The 16044-nt window shown below is 35.3% G+C and overlaps 2 protein-coding genes across 2 annotated transcripts in view; one reads left to right on the top strand and one right to left on the bottom strand.

The window, feature by feature from the left end:
* LOC122248222 (ATP-binding cassette sub-family C member 5) overlaps window positions 1-16044 on the bottom strand; it is a 58725-nt gene that overhangs the window by 4814 nt on the left and 37867 nt on the right. Inside the window, exons 13-29 of the mRNA XM_086540200.1 lie at window positions 14378-14514; window positions 13664-13766; window positions 12596-12792; window positions 11671-11820; window positions 11415-11541; window positions 9575-9890; window positions 8176-8360; window positions 4393-4539; window positions 4067-4196; window positions 3038-3191; window positions 2787-2915; window positions 2570-2661; window positions 2269-2453; window positions 1704-1869; window positions 725-908; window positions 321-513; window positions 72-184 (exon numbers count right to left, since the gene is read on the bottom strand). Of these exons, the coding sequence (XP_086396326.1) occupies window positions 72-184; window positions 321-513; window positions 725-908; window positions 1704-1869; window positions 2269-2453; window positions 2570-2661; window positions 2787-2915; window positions 3038-3191; window positions 4067-4196; window positions 4393-4539; window positions 8176-8360; window positions 9575-9890; window positions 11415-11541; window positions 11671-11820; window positions 12596-12792; window positions 13664-13766; window positions 14378-14514 (2708 nt within the window). The remainder of the gene's footprint in view (window positions 1-71; window positions 185-320; window positions 514-724; window positions 909-1703; window positions 1870-2268; window positions 2454-2569; window positions 2662-2786; window positions 2916-3037; window positions 3192-4066; window positions 4197-4392; window positions 4540-8175; window positions 8361-9574; window positions 9891-11414; window positions 11542-11670; window positions 11821-12595; window positions 12793-13663; window positions 13767-14377; window positions 14515-16044) is intronic.
* Window positions 4725-8082, top strand: LOC122248223 (uncharacterized). The gene is made up of 4 exons (XM_043008108.2): window positions 4725-5776; window positions 6188-6402; window positions 6758-6971; window positions 7183-8082. The coding sequence occupies exons 1-4, from the start codon at window positions 5615-5617 to the stop codon at window positions 7930-7932; spliced, it is 1341 nt and encodes a 446-aa protein (XP_042864042.2). The 5' UTR covers window positions 4725-5614; the 3' UTR covers window positions 7933-8082.

Below are 16044 nucleotides of genomic sequence, written 5' to 3'. Positions count from 1 at the left end.
TATTTCCTAAACTTTCTACTTCTCTCAAATCATTGATGAGTTTCTGATTCCTAGTTCTTTTAACTCCTTACCTATGAGCAATGGTAATCATTGTGCAATCCTTAAAGGCTTCTTGAAGTGTACGTTGAATCTTGGAATCTGTCTCTGTGTCTATAGCAGCTGTTGCCTCATCAAGGAACAATATCTGAAATGGTGGTGCACTTCATGACAAAAGGATTTTTATTTCGTCACAGACATCACAGTAAACTCAAATACATCACATAACTGAAGAGTGAAGAATGATGAAAGAGCTAACATTGCTCAAGAAATTGATGCACTACCTTATTGTTTCTCAGCAAGGCTCGGGCCATGCACATCAATTGACGTTCGCCAACAGAGAAGTTCTCTCCATTCTCTATCACAGGAGCATTGAGTTTCAAAGGTAGATTTGCAATCCTTTCATTCATGTATGTCTGTTCTAAAGCTGACCAAACAGCTTCATCTGTATATTTTTCAAAGGGATCCAAATTGTACCTGAATTGTAGAAGAAAAATTAGAAAATTCCTAATGTGATGCAACCAAAAGAATTTACCCAAAGTACTTGATATTTCTCAACAACTGACAAGCAATAGTTAGGTATGAAACTATCATTCAGGAAAATTATGTTAACCACCAAGAAATATAATTCTATATCTTAAAATATAAAGTAGCTTCCTAAAACACACCAGTAGTCTCCTTTTAGTACCTGACTGTGCCAATGAAGAGGACTGGATCTTGAGGAATGATAGAGAGGCGAGATCGGAGATCCTCGAGGCCTAGGACTGAAATGTCTACTCCATCGATCCGAATACTGCCTCCTGCCAGCTCGACCAACCTGAACAATGCTACTCCCAGAGAAGACTTGCCTGAACCAGTCCTTCCAACCACACCTGAAAAGAGAGAAGAAAATAATAAAGGAAGATAGATCTTAACCCGTTCGTGCCGGTGCTCAGTTCAGGGTGATAAAAGTCTTTGGTATTCTAAGAGCTTCACTTTACAGACTAAAAATTGTATATTTCCTTCTTATATGTCAATTACATACTGCCCAGATAAATGTAAAAAATTTCACAGTGGAGCATCAAAGTTATAAAAATTTACTCCGAGGCAATGAAACTGGAAGGTTCTGTATCTAAATATGGAACATGTAAAGCAATAAATCATATATCTCTCATAATAAATGATGAACTATATTTCTAAATCTAAAAATGGCAACACAACAGTAAGGAATCCAAATGAAAGTTGTGAGGAGGAGAGTGTATTTCTGACTCAACAGAGAAGATGCAAGGGATGGGAAGCTGGGTGTTGCTGGACCAAATATGTCAGACAATGGCAGATCTACTTGCTTAGACTCAGTATGTTTCATTCACAACAAAAGAGTATTACCTCTGAAGCCAGGAAAGAGAGAATGGGGTTAGAGGGGAAGGGGGAAGGGGGAAGAGGTTAGAGGGGAAGGGGGAAGGGGTTAGAGGGGAAGGGGGAAGGGTAGGATGGTGGGTGTGGCTGTATGAAACATGCCGGGCAGTACCAGATTTATAAATTCACCCTCACTACAAAAAATGTGGGAAAATGCCTACTATTTTTTGAAAGTTCTTACATGAAAATGTGGCAAGCAATGATTGTAGAGAACAGGACCTTCAGGGTTTCAAAATGAAAAAAAATGTAAAGATTAAACTTTTGTCACCAACCTATTTTCTCCAGTGAATCAATATCGAAGGTGATGCCCTTCAAAACAAGTGGTGTGTCTGGTCTGTATTTCAGCTGCACATTCCGGTAGCTTATGCGTCCATATTTAGGCCAGTTTGGATCTGGCCTCTTTGATTCTATAATAGCTGGAGCCTCTGAGGCTAAGCACTGTGAAAAAATTATCTTATAAATATTTGGAATATATGAGTTAAACTATAAGAAATGGGAAAAAGGTATCATATGATTCAAAGTTAGGGCTGACTTTCAAATAAGGCATTAATAGAAAACTGTTAAGAGAATCAACATCATATCCAAGAAGCAAGTGTACATGAACAAGTACTTATTATACAACGAAGTTATTTTCATGGTTAATGTAGCCACTGAATATCTTTTATATGTAATAAAACCAAAGTAACTATCTGCTATTCTACTATCTAATGGATATTTTGCATAAAGTACAGCTGTGTTGAAACAGACTTTGTAATGTTAAATTTAATGAATAACAATATTCACCTGAAAAAGAAAATACTACTTACAGAATATATTAAATTAAATAGATTTCCTTACCCTAGTATAATTACTAATCCTCTGGACTGAGGTAAAGCGTGCTTCTGTTTCAGTGCTAAGTCTGACTGTGTACTGGAAAATGCCACTCAACTGTGCAGCATAAGCCAGGGCCAGCCCAGCAAAAGACGCTTCCACAGATCCTCGTAATATCAAGGAGAGAATGGCTGTGATTGATATTACCAATACTGAAAAGATGTTAAAATTTTGAACGGTTAATGAACCTCTAATGGAAAATATAACAGAAATGTCATTCAATTACAAAACCAATGAAGTACACATCTATAACTAGTATAATACTCACACGCTAGAAGATCAAGTCGGATAGCTAACCATCGCATAGCACAGTTGAATAGGAAAAAGACGCATGTGTTTTCATCAAATAACACCATAAATCTGTCAGAGACAAATGAATAATAACTATACAGCAAAATAACAGATAGCTTCATTATATTCAGTGGAGATCAGACAAAAAAAAATGTTTATCATTTAATATACTTAATAAACAGAATGATACAAACTTTTTGGTAAACATCTCCTGTTTTCCATATGCATTGATAGTGGCCAGCCCATTCACAGTTGTACTGACATGACTATACATAGGAGATCTCGACACATTCTCCATCCTCTTAAAATCACGAATTCCAATCCTGTTGGTAGTCATAATAAATTTATTCTAGACCCATAAAGCAGTGACTATAATGCTATCTAATGGCACATTATATTTTAATCATATACAATCACTTTTTAATAAATATATGTATGTTCTCACCTGAAGATGCTCCTAATAAAAAGGAAGAGGATAGCCAATACTACCAGGAATGGAAGGAAATGAGGGAACACCAAACAGACGAACACAAGTGAACTTGCGATTAACCAAATATTCTGCAGGAAAGTCTCCATGGTCATAGGCACACGCACATCCACTGAAATCGTTTTAACCTTAATTGTAAACTAAAAAATCAATTAAATGTAAACAAGTAAACAGTTCTATTCAAGGGCAGATAATTAACAAAAGGGATAAAATATAACACCTGCATAAAGTCATAGTGTCAACAAAACAGGAGAATAATAATAATAATAATAATAATAATAATAATAATAAAAAAGTAAACAAAATTCTATGCCAACCAATATCTTTAATTTGAACACCTATTTATTGTTTCATTTTGAAGATCAAAAGACAAAGAAGAAGAAGAAAAGCATATAAGAGGAAGAGGAAGAAGAAAATAAAAACAGAATGTGACTTCAATGACACAAATGTCAATTAACAAGGTATTACTTGACTCCAATACTGAATGTTACCTAACCCTTTTGAGTAGGTCTACATCTTAAGATATTTAGCCTGGGCTTAGCATGTTAACCCATTCATGCCGGGGGCATTCCAGCCTTGCATGGTTGGCTCTCACTCTCTAAATAGGGCTAAATAAATTTTATGATGTGATATGTGTGTGTGAACCTACCCTGCGAACGGGCCTTGAATGCGCGGTACCCGTGGTGTACCACCCGTCCGGAGAGGGTTAAGATGTGCTGTTTATATTATTTTCTAGACTTATGGTATGAAATATGAGTCTTTATATGATATGTTAGCAAAATGATACTAATTAGCATTTGGTATATATAACTGAAGGAAGAAATAGCTAGCAATTTTAACAAAAGAAAAAATGCAGTACAAGATTAATCCAACCCCGCGATAATCCCTATCACGGAGGGTTTCATAAAGAAGCTAAATCAAAAGATCTAATCATATGCCAGGCAATAATACAAAGAAATACTTAACATCGATGCTTTAGTTACCAACCTTCATCCATGTCTCGGGAGAATATATTTATAATGCGTCCTGAGGGAGTTGTGTCAAAGAAGCTCATGGGGCTTTGGAACACTTTGACAAACACTTGGTCATGCATGCTGCTGGAAGCCTTTAGGGTGGTCTATGTGGGAAGAATTTTTGATGTCAGTAAAGCTTTACAACTTTAAAGCATATCTTATATTTATTTATGTCATCATATTACAATTTTTTCATACATCATTTAGAAAAAGGATGGAAAGTTATGGATATGTCTTTATAATTAAAAAGTTATGGTTGAATAAGAGAACATCTTTAACAACATAATTTTCAGGCAATACCTTCATAAAAGCAAATCCTCTTATTAGTGATGTTCCAAGAATGACTAAAATCAAGCAGCCATAAACTGTCTGGTACATGTAACGATCAGGGTTGTCCGCGATGCTGTCACTGATGACCGTTTCATTTCCAACTATCACCTCTGTGTTCTGTTGGGTGTTAATGCTGCTCAGAAATATTGTAAAAAATTATTTAAATGTTAACCCATTGCTGACAGGGAGGGTTTGGCTCCAATTGGTCTAAACACTGGAGTATTTAGTACGTAAGCCTAACACCTTTGGCTATTTGCCTGCTCTGGCCGTGACTAACTGGTAACCATCTGATCACCTGATGTGCCGGCCATATGGAAAGCCATGACAAAATATCTCATCCCCAGCAGCAGTTACTGCTACCACTCGACATGATATCTTGTTACCCGGCATTAACCCATCCACGACGGGGGAATTCTAGCCTTGAATGTCCCAATGCCGGGGCGTTCGAATTATTAGGCCTAAATCAATTGAATGGCTGGCACAATACTGTGCCGCCCGGCCACTGGGCTTTTGAATGCGCGGTACAGTACTGTACCACCTGTCCAGTGTGGGTTAAATGGTTAAACATTTTCATTTTAGTTTTCCACAGTACTGGCATTTCCCACTGTATTAATAGATTAATTGGCTGAAACTTTACAGAGAATCTATCAAAGCATCTGGATAAAAATACAAATGCTATGGAATCTCCATGAAAAAAAAAAAAATCTTTGAAGCATGTTTTTTCTGCACTTTGTCAATGTTTTTCTATTTCTTTTGAAAGACTTCATATGATCCTACTTGAAAGCATTTCTCTTCTGTTACCATTATTATAATTTATATTTAGTTGTTTAACCATACGCAAAGTCAATTCATCCTGGCAATAGTACTGATAAGATTAGATGTCTGACCATATCTTATCTATGAGGTGTAATATCACCAGACATATTTTCAATCTACCTTTGTTACTGCTACATATTAGCTGCCTGTGATGGCCTTCCTCCTGGTCCTATGACAATTTGATTGTAAATCCAAAACTACTGATGTTCAAATACTGTTATCAAAATTAATAAGATAAAACGACTACTCACATTAGCATATCCATATCAAGTCAAAAGTGCTCAGTAAATATGTCACAGTATAATAAAAAGAATTCTTCTGAAAGATAACAAGTTGGTGATTACCTGCATAAGCAAAGCATAAAGAAACGATCACAATGTATTCATCACAAAGTAGAATTTCAACCATACTTCTTATACTGGTTCATCATCTACTTAGAGTCTCTGGTGAGAACACTATAGGCAACCCATGCTGCTACAGCATTTCCTCTGGTGATGACGACTCAATTTTCAACTGCTCTTGCACCCTGGGAAACGATGTAAGTAGAACCTGACTTCAATATATCAATATGATCTTTTGCATTTCTGAAAGTAGATGTCCCAGTGATGACTTCTGCTGATCTATTATTTGTTCCTAATCAAGCATTTTTGGAGAATTGCTATAATGACTGAAATATAAGTCTTAATGATCACCTATACCAATATTCCCATTCTCATCTCAAAGTTTAAGGAGAGAAAAAGAAAATCAGGATATTAGTAGAGTTAAATTCCCCCTTTTTAATTGTGACATGTAGTGCTATCAACAGAATTTAGCTTGGTCTGCCTTATGGGTCAGACACTTCATGCTGTATTGTAATTATCCACCAGGTCATTATTTCTGTGTTGACTTACAAAAATACTTTAATCATGTCATTTACTGAAATGGGAAAATCCTAATCTTAATCAAACAGATGTTGATAATTGAAAGTTCAAGAGTAAGCTGTGGAGAGGATCACTTCATCATTCCAAATATCACCACCCAATGGAATGTGGGTGGATGTGGCAATGTCCACCTCAGTGGATCAGCACTGGCTCAGCTGCCTCTCCTACATTCACTTCATCTTCATCACATCGGCCAAATTCATATAGCATCTGACTTTTTTAATCAGTATAATACACACCTCAAGTAAGTGCAAAACATTATGCTGTGTTATCTGAATTAGTTCTAATTATTCATACTAAACTTAATTTGAACTGCATATTAATTTCAAAATATAATTTCATTGTGAATAAGTGTTTCAGCTACACAACTAATCAGTCTGACCTGCCCAATTTGATATAAGTAACCAGTACAAGGCACCTTGGTCCCATAAAAAACATGCTGCCAGACTGACAAACTATATATGATGCACTGTTAATTACATTATCTTTAAACAAGTGAATGCTAATGTTTTCAGCCATCAAATATCATATCTGGTCCTTATTATCTCTGAAGAATCCGTATGACTATAACATGTTATTTTCCTGCTCTACAATTTCAGATCACTGAGAATATCCCATGCCAAATTTTCTCCACCTGAAATATCCCTTAACATTCATGCTCAGAAACTCGAAAGTATATCACTGGAGCACCTCACCTTGGAAGGGTATTTTGGTCTCTTACTTCAGACTCAAGATACTCATTATCTTTCTAACTTGTTCATCAAGTACTGCAATATTGATAATCTTGGAGAAATCAATCTGTCAACACGCAAAGTGAGTTGCAATTTGCACTATTGTCTAAAAAGTTTTTGTGATTTCAAAGGTATTTAAAAATATGAATATATGTTAAAATAAATGTTCTCCATTTGATCAAAATAATATTCTAAAAAATATATGGTAAATGCATAATTCATTATTTTTTTCTTTTAAAGAACTAAAACATCTACTGAGTATCATACTACATCATGTACGTTTTCTTCTCCAGGTAGAAAACTTCAGGCTTGAGCACAATGACATCAAGATCATACATTCCGGTGCAGTCATCCAAAACTCACGCTACATCACTTTATTGGGCAACGAAATTGGCAACCTTAAATTCTTGGCCATTGACACAGATGTGTACAATTTTACTTTTGAGGAAAACAAGGTTAACTACATCGCATTAGAAAGTATGGTAGTAAGTAATTCAACTATAGTTTCTGTGACAAAAAATTCCTTTTACCATATTGAGCAATTTGGCCTAACTTGGTTGCAACCAAGGCTGGAAGGAGGAAAACTGATATTCTCTTCCAATCATTTCTATGAATTTATGCCTGGTACTCTCATTTTCTACTACTCAGTCCATAACAAGAACTTAGAGATTCAAAACAATATATTTCACATGGAACAGTGCGACTGTGACACTCAGCGTCTAATTAGACAAATGACTGATGCAAACAATGAAACCCTTTCCACCTTCTACAAGGAAAGGATAGATATATATAGAATGTTCACTGAAACATCCTACTGTATTGATGGAGCAGAGAATAAACATAACCTAAGTGATAAGTGTAAATTGCCTGAAAGTGGCACTGTGCCTTTCCTAATAACATTTGGGATTCTAATGATATGTATCCTCTTGATAGTCAGTGTAGTAATAAAAATGAAAAAAAATTGGTGTAAACGAGGACACAAGGGCACAGTGGCATACCATTCAACTCTAATAAACCTTGACATGTCTGATGAAGATGAATGATTTATAATAAAATCAAATCTGTGTCAAATTCAGTCTTCCATTTGTACTTTCTGAACTTGTTCACCAAAAGCAGGGAAAGGCCAAATGCTAAATCCAACATGACAATATTTTCTAAAAACTTGTATCAAATTAAATAAAAAAGTTCCCACATGTAAATGTTTTCTTTCCATTCAATGATAGAAATACATTAGAAACCAGGTGTAAAAAGAAAAGGTCAAACAAAAGAGAGAATACACTACTTACACCACTTCCTGCACTCAGCCACATTGAGAGCCACCAAGAGCTGAAGGCAGTAGAGCCAACATTGGCAGCAAAGGTCAAAATCACCAGAGTGGATATGATGTACCCTCCAGCAGCCTTAATGTACCAATTATAGGTTGACATAGGGATGTCTCCTTTCTCCAGCTTTTCTTCTGTTATCAGCTGACCTGTGGTAATTGTGATTCATTAGACAGGTCAAAATATTACACATGTAACTGCATAATTAATGGTAATCTATTAACAATACTTTTAATCACTAACTACTATCTTATAGAAGTTTATCTAACCCATTGGTCATGGTTTTAATAAAATATGTATACAGTCGGATGGCGGGTTTACACTGTTTGACATGGTGCCATCTGCATCTATGACCAACTCAACCTTGGCAGCAAATCATGCCATCTGATGTTAATGGGTTAAGTAGTAATTAATAACCTTACTAGGAATCCCTTGGGTCAGAAATGACCTTGTGTTTCAATGTCTTACACCAAGGATGTTCTTTCTTGGTGTTTTAGTGCTCTTATTTGTTAATTTAACAACTGATTATCCAAAAATGGTGTATGCTAGATTAGGCATTCACTTCCCCATTTTAAAACCCTTTAGTCAGAACAAATCACGACCAATGTCCAATCAGTACCCAGTTATAGGGCAGTAACAAGAACAAATAGGGATGTTTTTTTAAAGTAGTATCCCCTTTGTGTTCTTTTGAGTCAGATGATTGTAACTGACCTACTCAAAGAACAAACAAAAGGCAGACACATTACCACCAGAGGAATTTGCTGCATATCTGTCTTCATGAATTACATAGCTAAACTGTGCATTTTGCATTACTTACTAATCGCCAAATCGCCAAATAATCGCCAAAGGTTTCATCAGTGTCATCAAACAAAAATCCTATGGAAATGTTATATAAAAAAATACCTATCAAATGTTTGAAGTTCTATTTACAAAGCTAAAAAGTTTCTCTCCTAAATAATAAAAAAAATCTATAAATATCAAAATCATTGGAAATAAAGACTCAAGAAGTTGTAAAAAGAAAGAAGTAATTAGTTTGAAAAGAAGGGAATATAAACCTTGTGTTATGTAATTTATACATTAAAAGAAATCAATTCAGATAAGTTATTAACTTTTATCTATTTGGTCCCTGGCAGGAATACACAAACTGAATGAGTAATGGCAGAACAAACAATTTTCAAGTATCGTATTTCAGAGACTTACTTCTAATGCAAGATCCTGCTATTTCTCCTAGTAAAAGATTTTAACTGTACTGGATAACTATGCTAATCGTCAAGGCACCGATTGTTCTAAAATTCAGCCTATAAAATATGTACCTCAGAATATACAGATTATTCTTGGCACATCAAACAGCCCAGATCCTTACCATCTTCTGGCTTCTTCTTGACCTCCTTGACTGGGCTTTTCTCCGGACTATTCCTCTGATAGCCATTTATGCTACTTCCTCCGGAAATGACGGAATCTTGTCGCTGGCGGCCTCCGGAATCGGTTTCTTCTGTATTACTGCATGGAGAAATAAACATTGGTAAATTAATTCTCATTGAGGAGATTAAATTGATTCTAATTAACCCATTCGCGCCGGTTGACGTGCTGACACGTGGTCGAAAAAAGCCCCGGACCCGGGTGACGTCCTGGCACGTGCTACATTTTCGGCCCGCGCGCCGGGAGGCCAGTAGCGACGTGCTGAAACGTCCGCATTAGAATGATAGATTATTCTTAGTACAATTCGATTTTCATACTTGATTTGTCTTAGCTACTTTAGTTTATCCTTCTAAATAGCAGAAAATGGGATATAACGTAATATGAATGACGTCTCAGGTACATACGTAATCTTGATTACGGCATGGTGATTTCTGTTTCTGATTTGTTGAATATGATGATCTGAGTCGAAAGACTATCGTAAAATCAATTGTAATTGGCCGAGGAATAAAAAAAAAAAAAAAAAAAAAAAAATCATATAACATCTTTAAAATTGTTGCCCCTTGAAAAAAAGACTGATGTACTTGAAAATTTATGTGCATTTGTTGCACTCACTTGTATGGCATTGTTGAAAAAAAATAAAAAAAAAAAAAAATTAAAAAAAAAAAAAAAAAAAAAAAAAAAATGTTAAAGGTAGTACCAAACTAGAAGATAAAGAACATTGGTTGACAATAATAGTAAAAATAAAAAAAGAATATAATAAAAGTTAAATAACATATATAAAAAAAAAACTATTGATAATATATTTGAACATCTGATATTCAATCTCTACATGATTACACTTTAACTAGACAGACGCAACTTTTAGAAACCATAAACGTGAAACATAACGCGGGAGCGGCAGCGTAAAAAGCTCGCGGGGAGCGGGAGGCGCAGACGGACGCGCGCAGCGTTACACCGGCACAACGTTGCCGAAAGGAGGCGGAAAAGACGCGCCCGCTGGAAATGGCTTAAGGAAGATAATATATAGAGAAGTGGTAAGATAAGAAATGTAAAGGGAATGGATTATAGAGGGAGGGGAGGAGGAGGGGAGGGAGGAGAGGAGGAGGGGGGGGGGAGAGGAAAGGAAAAAAGAGAAAAAAAAGAAAAAGGTGGTGGGGGGGGGAAAAAAAATGGGATTACAGAAAATTTAGAGAAAAAAAAAAACTAAACCCTTTTTCCTTTTCCTGATTCTTGAACTGTCCTGTGTTGTGTCCTATACAGACCAGCATATTCAGCATATTCAATCAATCTTCAAATTGTGTTCAATGTGTGTCACCAAATTCACGCACAATATTAGTACAGCACACACGCACCAAAGTACTGGTAAATAATATGAAACTAACATAAATAAATATCATCTACTATTTATGTTTTTTTTAATGTATTTTTTAAAATGCCATCAAAACCAATACCATTAAATTAATAATGCAGTGAGTGGTAAATAATAAATTTATGTTATTGGGGGTCTTTCAGTATATGTATGATGTAGGCCAGTAAACAATATTCACACTACTGTCATTGAAACTATTAAATGTACTACATAAAAGATATAACTCCTTAAAATCATTATTTTTCAAGGTACACATGAGCATACATGTGCGCACACACACACACACACACACACACATAGAATTTTACTGTATGTGCATTTCTGTATTACACATTAGTTAATTATCAATTTGAATCATCCATCTGGGTACAAGAAAGGGATAGGGCTTAAATATTCTTATAAAAAATCATTTTACCTGTAGCTGATGTGTGACAAACACTGTTGTCTTGTTTCTTAAAGCACCTTTGATAACCCACTGGAAGATGTGGCTGCCAACATGAGCATCAACAGCACTCAAAGGATCATCTAATAAATATATATCCCTGAAAAAGAAAAGACAACACCATGATATAAAGTTTAATTACAGTTCAATTGTTTGACAATATTTTTTTTCCACTTTACAGCAATCAAAAATATGATTATGATTTCCAAACAAAATAAAAAAAACATACTTATTAGCATAAAGAGCCCTGGCAAGTGATAAGCGCTGCTTCTGTCCTCCTGATAAGTTGATACCTCGTTCTCCAATTTCTGTGAAATCTCCAGCAGGCATAGCTGCGATGTCTTGAGTAAGGTTGCAGGCATATATCACACGATAATACCTAGAATCATATTCAACCATAGTAACATAAACTGTTTATGAAAAACTAAAACAGGCTTTTAGGATGAAAAAAGAGAGAAAGAAAAAAAAAGGTAATTCTAAATCCTGTGCTTGTCTCTTTACTTTATATGTTCTTCAGAAAAGTTAGTCAAAAAAACTGCATCTCTATAATCAGACATTTACTAAACTACTAATCCATCAATATCTCCAATGAAAACTTTGGATATCTTGTTACCTTCCCAAACCACCCTAAGACTCCTAAACCTATAGACATAGTCTACATTCATAAGGACTTGCTCCTTCTGTTGATGTGACTTTCAGAATAACAAGAGGACACTGATTTATGCCAAGTGAAGAAGTATTCTCAAAAGCTATTCATATTTAACTAGTGTAACACTTATTTCATTCCCCTCATATTTGTTACAGAATTTTTAAAGTCTATCATGTGATCCATAACCTTGGATAAAAACGGAAGATGAGAATAGGCAAACGTAGAAAAAGTATAAATGAGATTACACAACTCTACAAAGCAAAAGATGAAACTGATGCATTTCAATTAAATCTTCATCAGAATGAAATTATGAAAATTTAACTGAGATGCATCAATTATATCATTTGCTTTGTAAAGTTATTAAACTATAATTCAAACATTTTCTACATTTGTGACCACATGCTCTAATCAAGAGTAATTAAGATAATCATTCTCACTAATAATGGATACTTGAAGTGAAACTGGCAAAAATGGATGAAAAATATGAGAAACTCTCTGAACTCACCTTTTGGCATCAAAAGCTTCACCCATTAAGATATTGTCCCTAAAGGAGGCATTCATGATCCATGCTTGTTGGCCAACATATGCACATGTTCCTTGCAAATACACCTGTCCCGACTGCAGTCGCATGTGACCAAGAAGAGCTGATATGAAAGAAGATTTTCCAGCACCAACACTACCACATATTGCAATGAGTTCTCCCTGTTGGTCAATAGAGGGGAAAATTTCATATCATTATCTAGTCAATGAAATAAAAAATAAAATCATATTGATAAACCCTTGCAGTAATTATAACAGTATCTGGCCAGTAAAAAAATAATCATTATACATAAACATAATCAAGACAAATTTCTGCTTCTTCAAAGTCCTTTTGTGAAGGTTACAGTAATCAGGTAAGAACCAAGATTCATATATCAACTAAGCTGACTTAATGCAATCACTGTAGTTGCATGGTGCATTTAACCCATCCCCGATGGGGGAATTCTAGCCTTGAATGTCCAAATGCCGGGGCGTTCGAATTATTAGGCCTAAATCAATTGAATGGCTGGCACAATACTGTGCCGCCCGGCAACTGGGCTTTTGAATGCGCGGTACACATGCTGTACCACCCGTCCTGTGTGGGTTAAACAACAGGTAAAACATAAATATGAGAAGAATCCACTTTGACAACCTCTCAATCACCGACTACCTCCTCAAATATCAGCTCAAGACACAACAGTATTCTGGGCATTGTGAATTCTGAATAGTACTCAGCATGATATCCTATGTAGATGAGGTTTATGTATGTGGTACCCTGTCAATTTGCCTTTGCGCTCACACACACACACGCACGCAAACACACACACACAAACACACACACACACACATCACTGTTTTGTGATGGAGGAAGTTGGCAGGGCGGATTCTTTTTCATAATTTTGTTTTTTGTTTCTTGGATGTACTATGCAATTGCAATGATTTTACAAAATCAACTCAATTGATATTTCAGACTAGGTTTATACCCAAGTGCAAAAACCTATGCAAAGAATATCATCCTGTCATCAATACCTAACCATACATTATAAACACCTACCTTTTTGATGGTAAGACTTATATCAAATAGAACATCAATGTGCTTCAAATCCACTATTTTTGGCATCAGTTGATCAGCTGGAGTTATGCCATCCTTCTTGTTCCTGGAAGGCAAAATCAGTACTTATTTACAATAGAAATATTTAATTTGTAATACCGGAGACAAGCAGTTATCCTCCGCACACTACTATGATACTATTATAAAAACATCATTACACACACACACACACACACACATATATATATATATATATATATATATATATATATATATATATACACACACACATACATACATACATATATATACATATACATATACATAAACATACATACATACACACACACACACACACATATATTTGGAAAGAGAGAGAGAGAGAGAGAGAGAGAGAGAGAGAGAGAGAGAGAGAGAGAGAGAGAGAGAGAGAGAGAGAGAGAGAGAGAGAGAGAGAGAGAGAGAGAGAGAGAGAGAGAGAGAGAGAGAGAGAGAGAAGAGGGGAGAGAGAGAGAGAGAGAGAGAGAGAGAGAGAGAGAGAGAGAGAGGAGGGGAAAGGGGGAGGAGGGAGAGAAAAAGAGAAAAAGAGAAAGGGAGAGGAAAGAAAGAAAGAAAGAAAGAAAGAAAGAAAGAGAGAGAGAGAAAGAGAGAAAGAGAAAGAGAGTGAGAGAGAGAGATAAAGAGTGAGAGAAAAGATAGGGGGCTGGGGGGACTGACCTCCTCTTCCTCTTTTTCTTTTTTTTGTAAATGGAGACAGCATCCCATGCAAGGGTGGCCTGGTCCAGTACCACAGCTGTTTCAGGATCTTGAGGAGTCTTGAGGTATGGCTCCAACTCATCCATCAGTAAAATACTCTTTAAATGGGCATAAAAAATCATTAAAATCATAATACAGGAATATAACTTAATATATACATGTATTTCTTTGACTGCTTGAATACTTTATGAAATTTCAAATCCAGTTAGGTAATAAGCTTTATATTCACACATATATCTTCTTACAGTATTGCTTCTGAGAGTCAAAATAGCATTATCATAAAAAAACAACAACTAGATAAAACAAATGTTATCAAAGTTAGTACTGTTTCTACACAAACATCAATCTACCATAAAGCACATGCATATATAAAACACACACCAAAGCCCATAATGCCACAAGGAAGACCATGGTTTATCTACATTTGAAAGAATGACACAGATGATTTCCATTTCAATGCAGTGTTATCATTATTGATGTAAAAACATTCAATAACCAACATGGGAAAAACCAACATCTCAGTTACAATGAAAAAGTGTCATTCGTTCATTACACAACATATTAGATACAAATGAGGTCTGCTTGGTCATACATCACGGATAAATTCCTTAGGATATACAATGCAAAAAGTCCGAAATCACATAGATTCAGTCCATGTCTAGTGGTTCTAAGAATCATACAAAATTAAGCCTTGCTCAAGAATCAGAAAAACTGCGACTTACAGAATTCTACTTCACAGAAATGTGATCAAGCAGATTAACCAAAAAAAAAAAAAAAAAACACCAACCATGCAACTGTACAAGCAGAAATTTCAAAAAGCTTTGTGTGTACCTTGTGCGTGTATATGATTTCACTGTAGAATAAAAATGCAGTCCAATAACTAATGATGAAAATATATGGTGTAACTTATCATTGCAGTCAAAACTACTGGTTTGGGTATTACATGATAAAAAAAGTAACTCTTTTGCCACACTGTTAATATCTAAAAAATCAGAAATAATTAAGGTGATCTATTCCTTGATATGATTTTCTTCAGTCTACTGATGCTGAATGTGTGCCTTTACATACACTGTCCACTGTGGTTTTGGTTTATCGTTATCATTATTATTACAAACAGATGGTTTTCAGAGTGCTTAGTCTCCAAGATGTCAATTTCTACCTGATTTTACCTGTTTACCCCATTTTTTTTATTTTTTGGGAAAAAGTATAAATTTCAATTACTATTAATATTGTTGATCATCTTATCATTATAAAAATAACAATAATAACATTAGTAATGATAGTAAAAGTAATTAAAAACTCTTCCTAAAAATGCAAGGAAAGGAGTAAACAAGTGAGGTTAAGTAGGTCTTCTCATTGACTCTTCGGTGCCTAAGTGCTTGTGGAATCATCTCAGTGAAAAAAATTAATAATAATAAAAGAAAACCATACTGAACAGTTCATGTCACCAGTGTCAGAGAGTTAGAGGAATTCCCTAACACTGGTAACTGAAGAATTTTGGTATATCTCCAGGTTTATGCATCATTCCACAACTTGGAGTAAAACTTCATTACAGAATTTACTGTAGTATAGCAGCTATATCTCTTGTTCATTCCATATCATTCACTTTCAAGTAGCATTCTCTGCCA

This window comes from Penaeus japonicus, unplaced genomic scaffold (assembly GCF_977035675.1).
Source record: "Penaeus japonicus unplaced genomic scaffold, GWHDUDI00000001_assembly GWHDUDI00000009, whole genome shotgun sequence".
NCBI lineage: Eukaryota > Metazoa > Arthropoda > Malacostraca > Decapoda > Penaeidae > Penaeus > Penaeus japonicus.
This window is presented reverse-complemented; position numbering and strand designations above follow the sequence as displayed.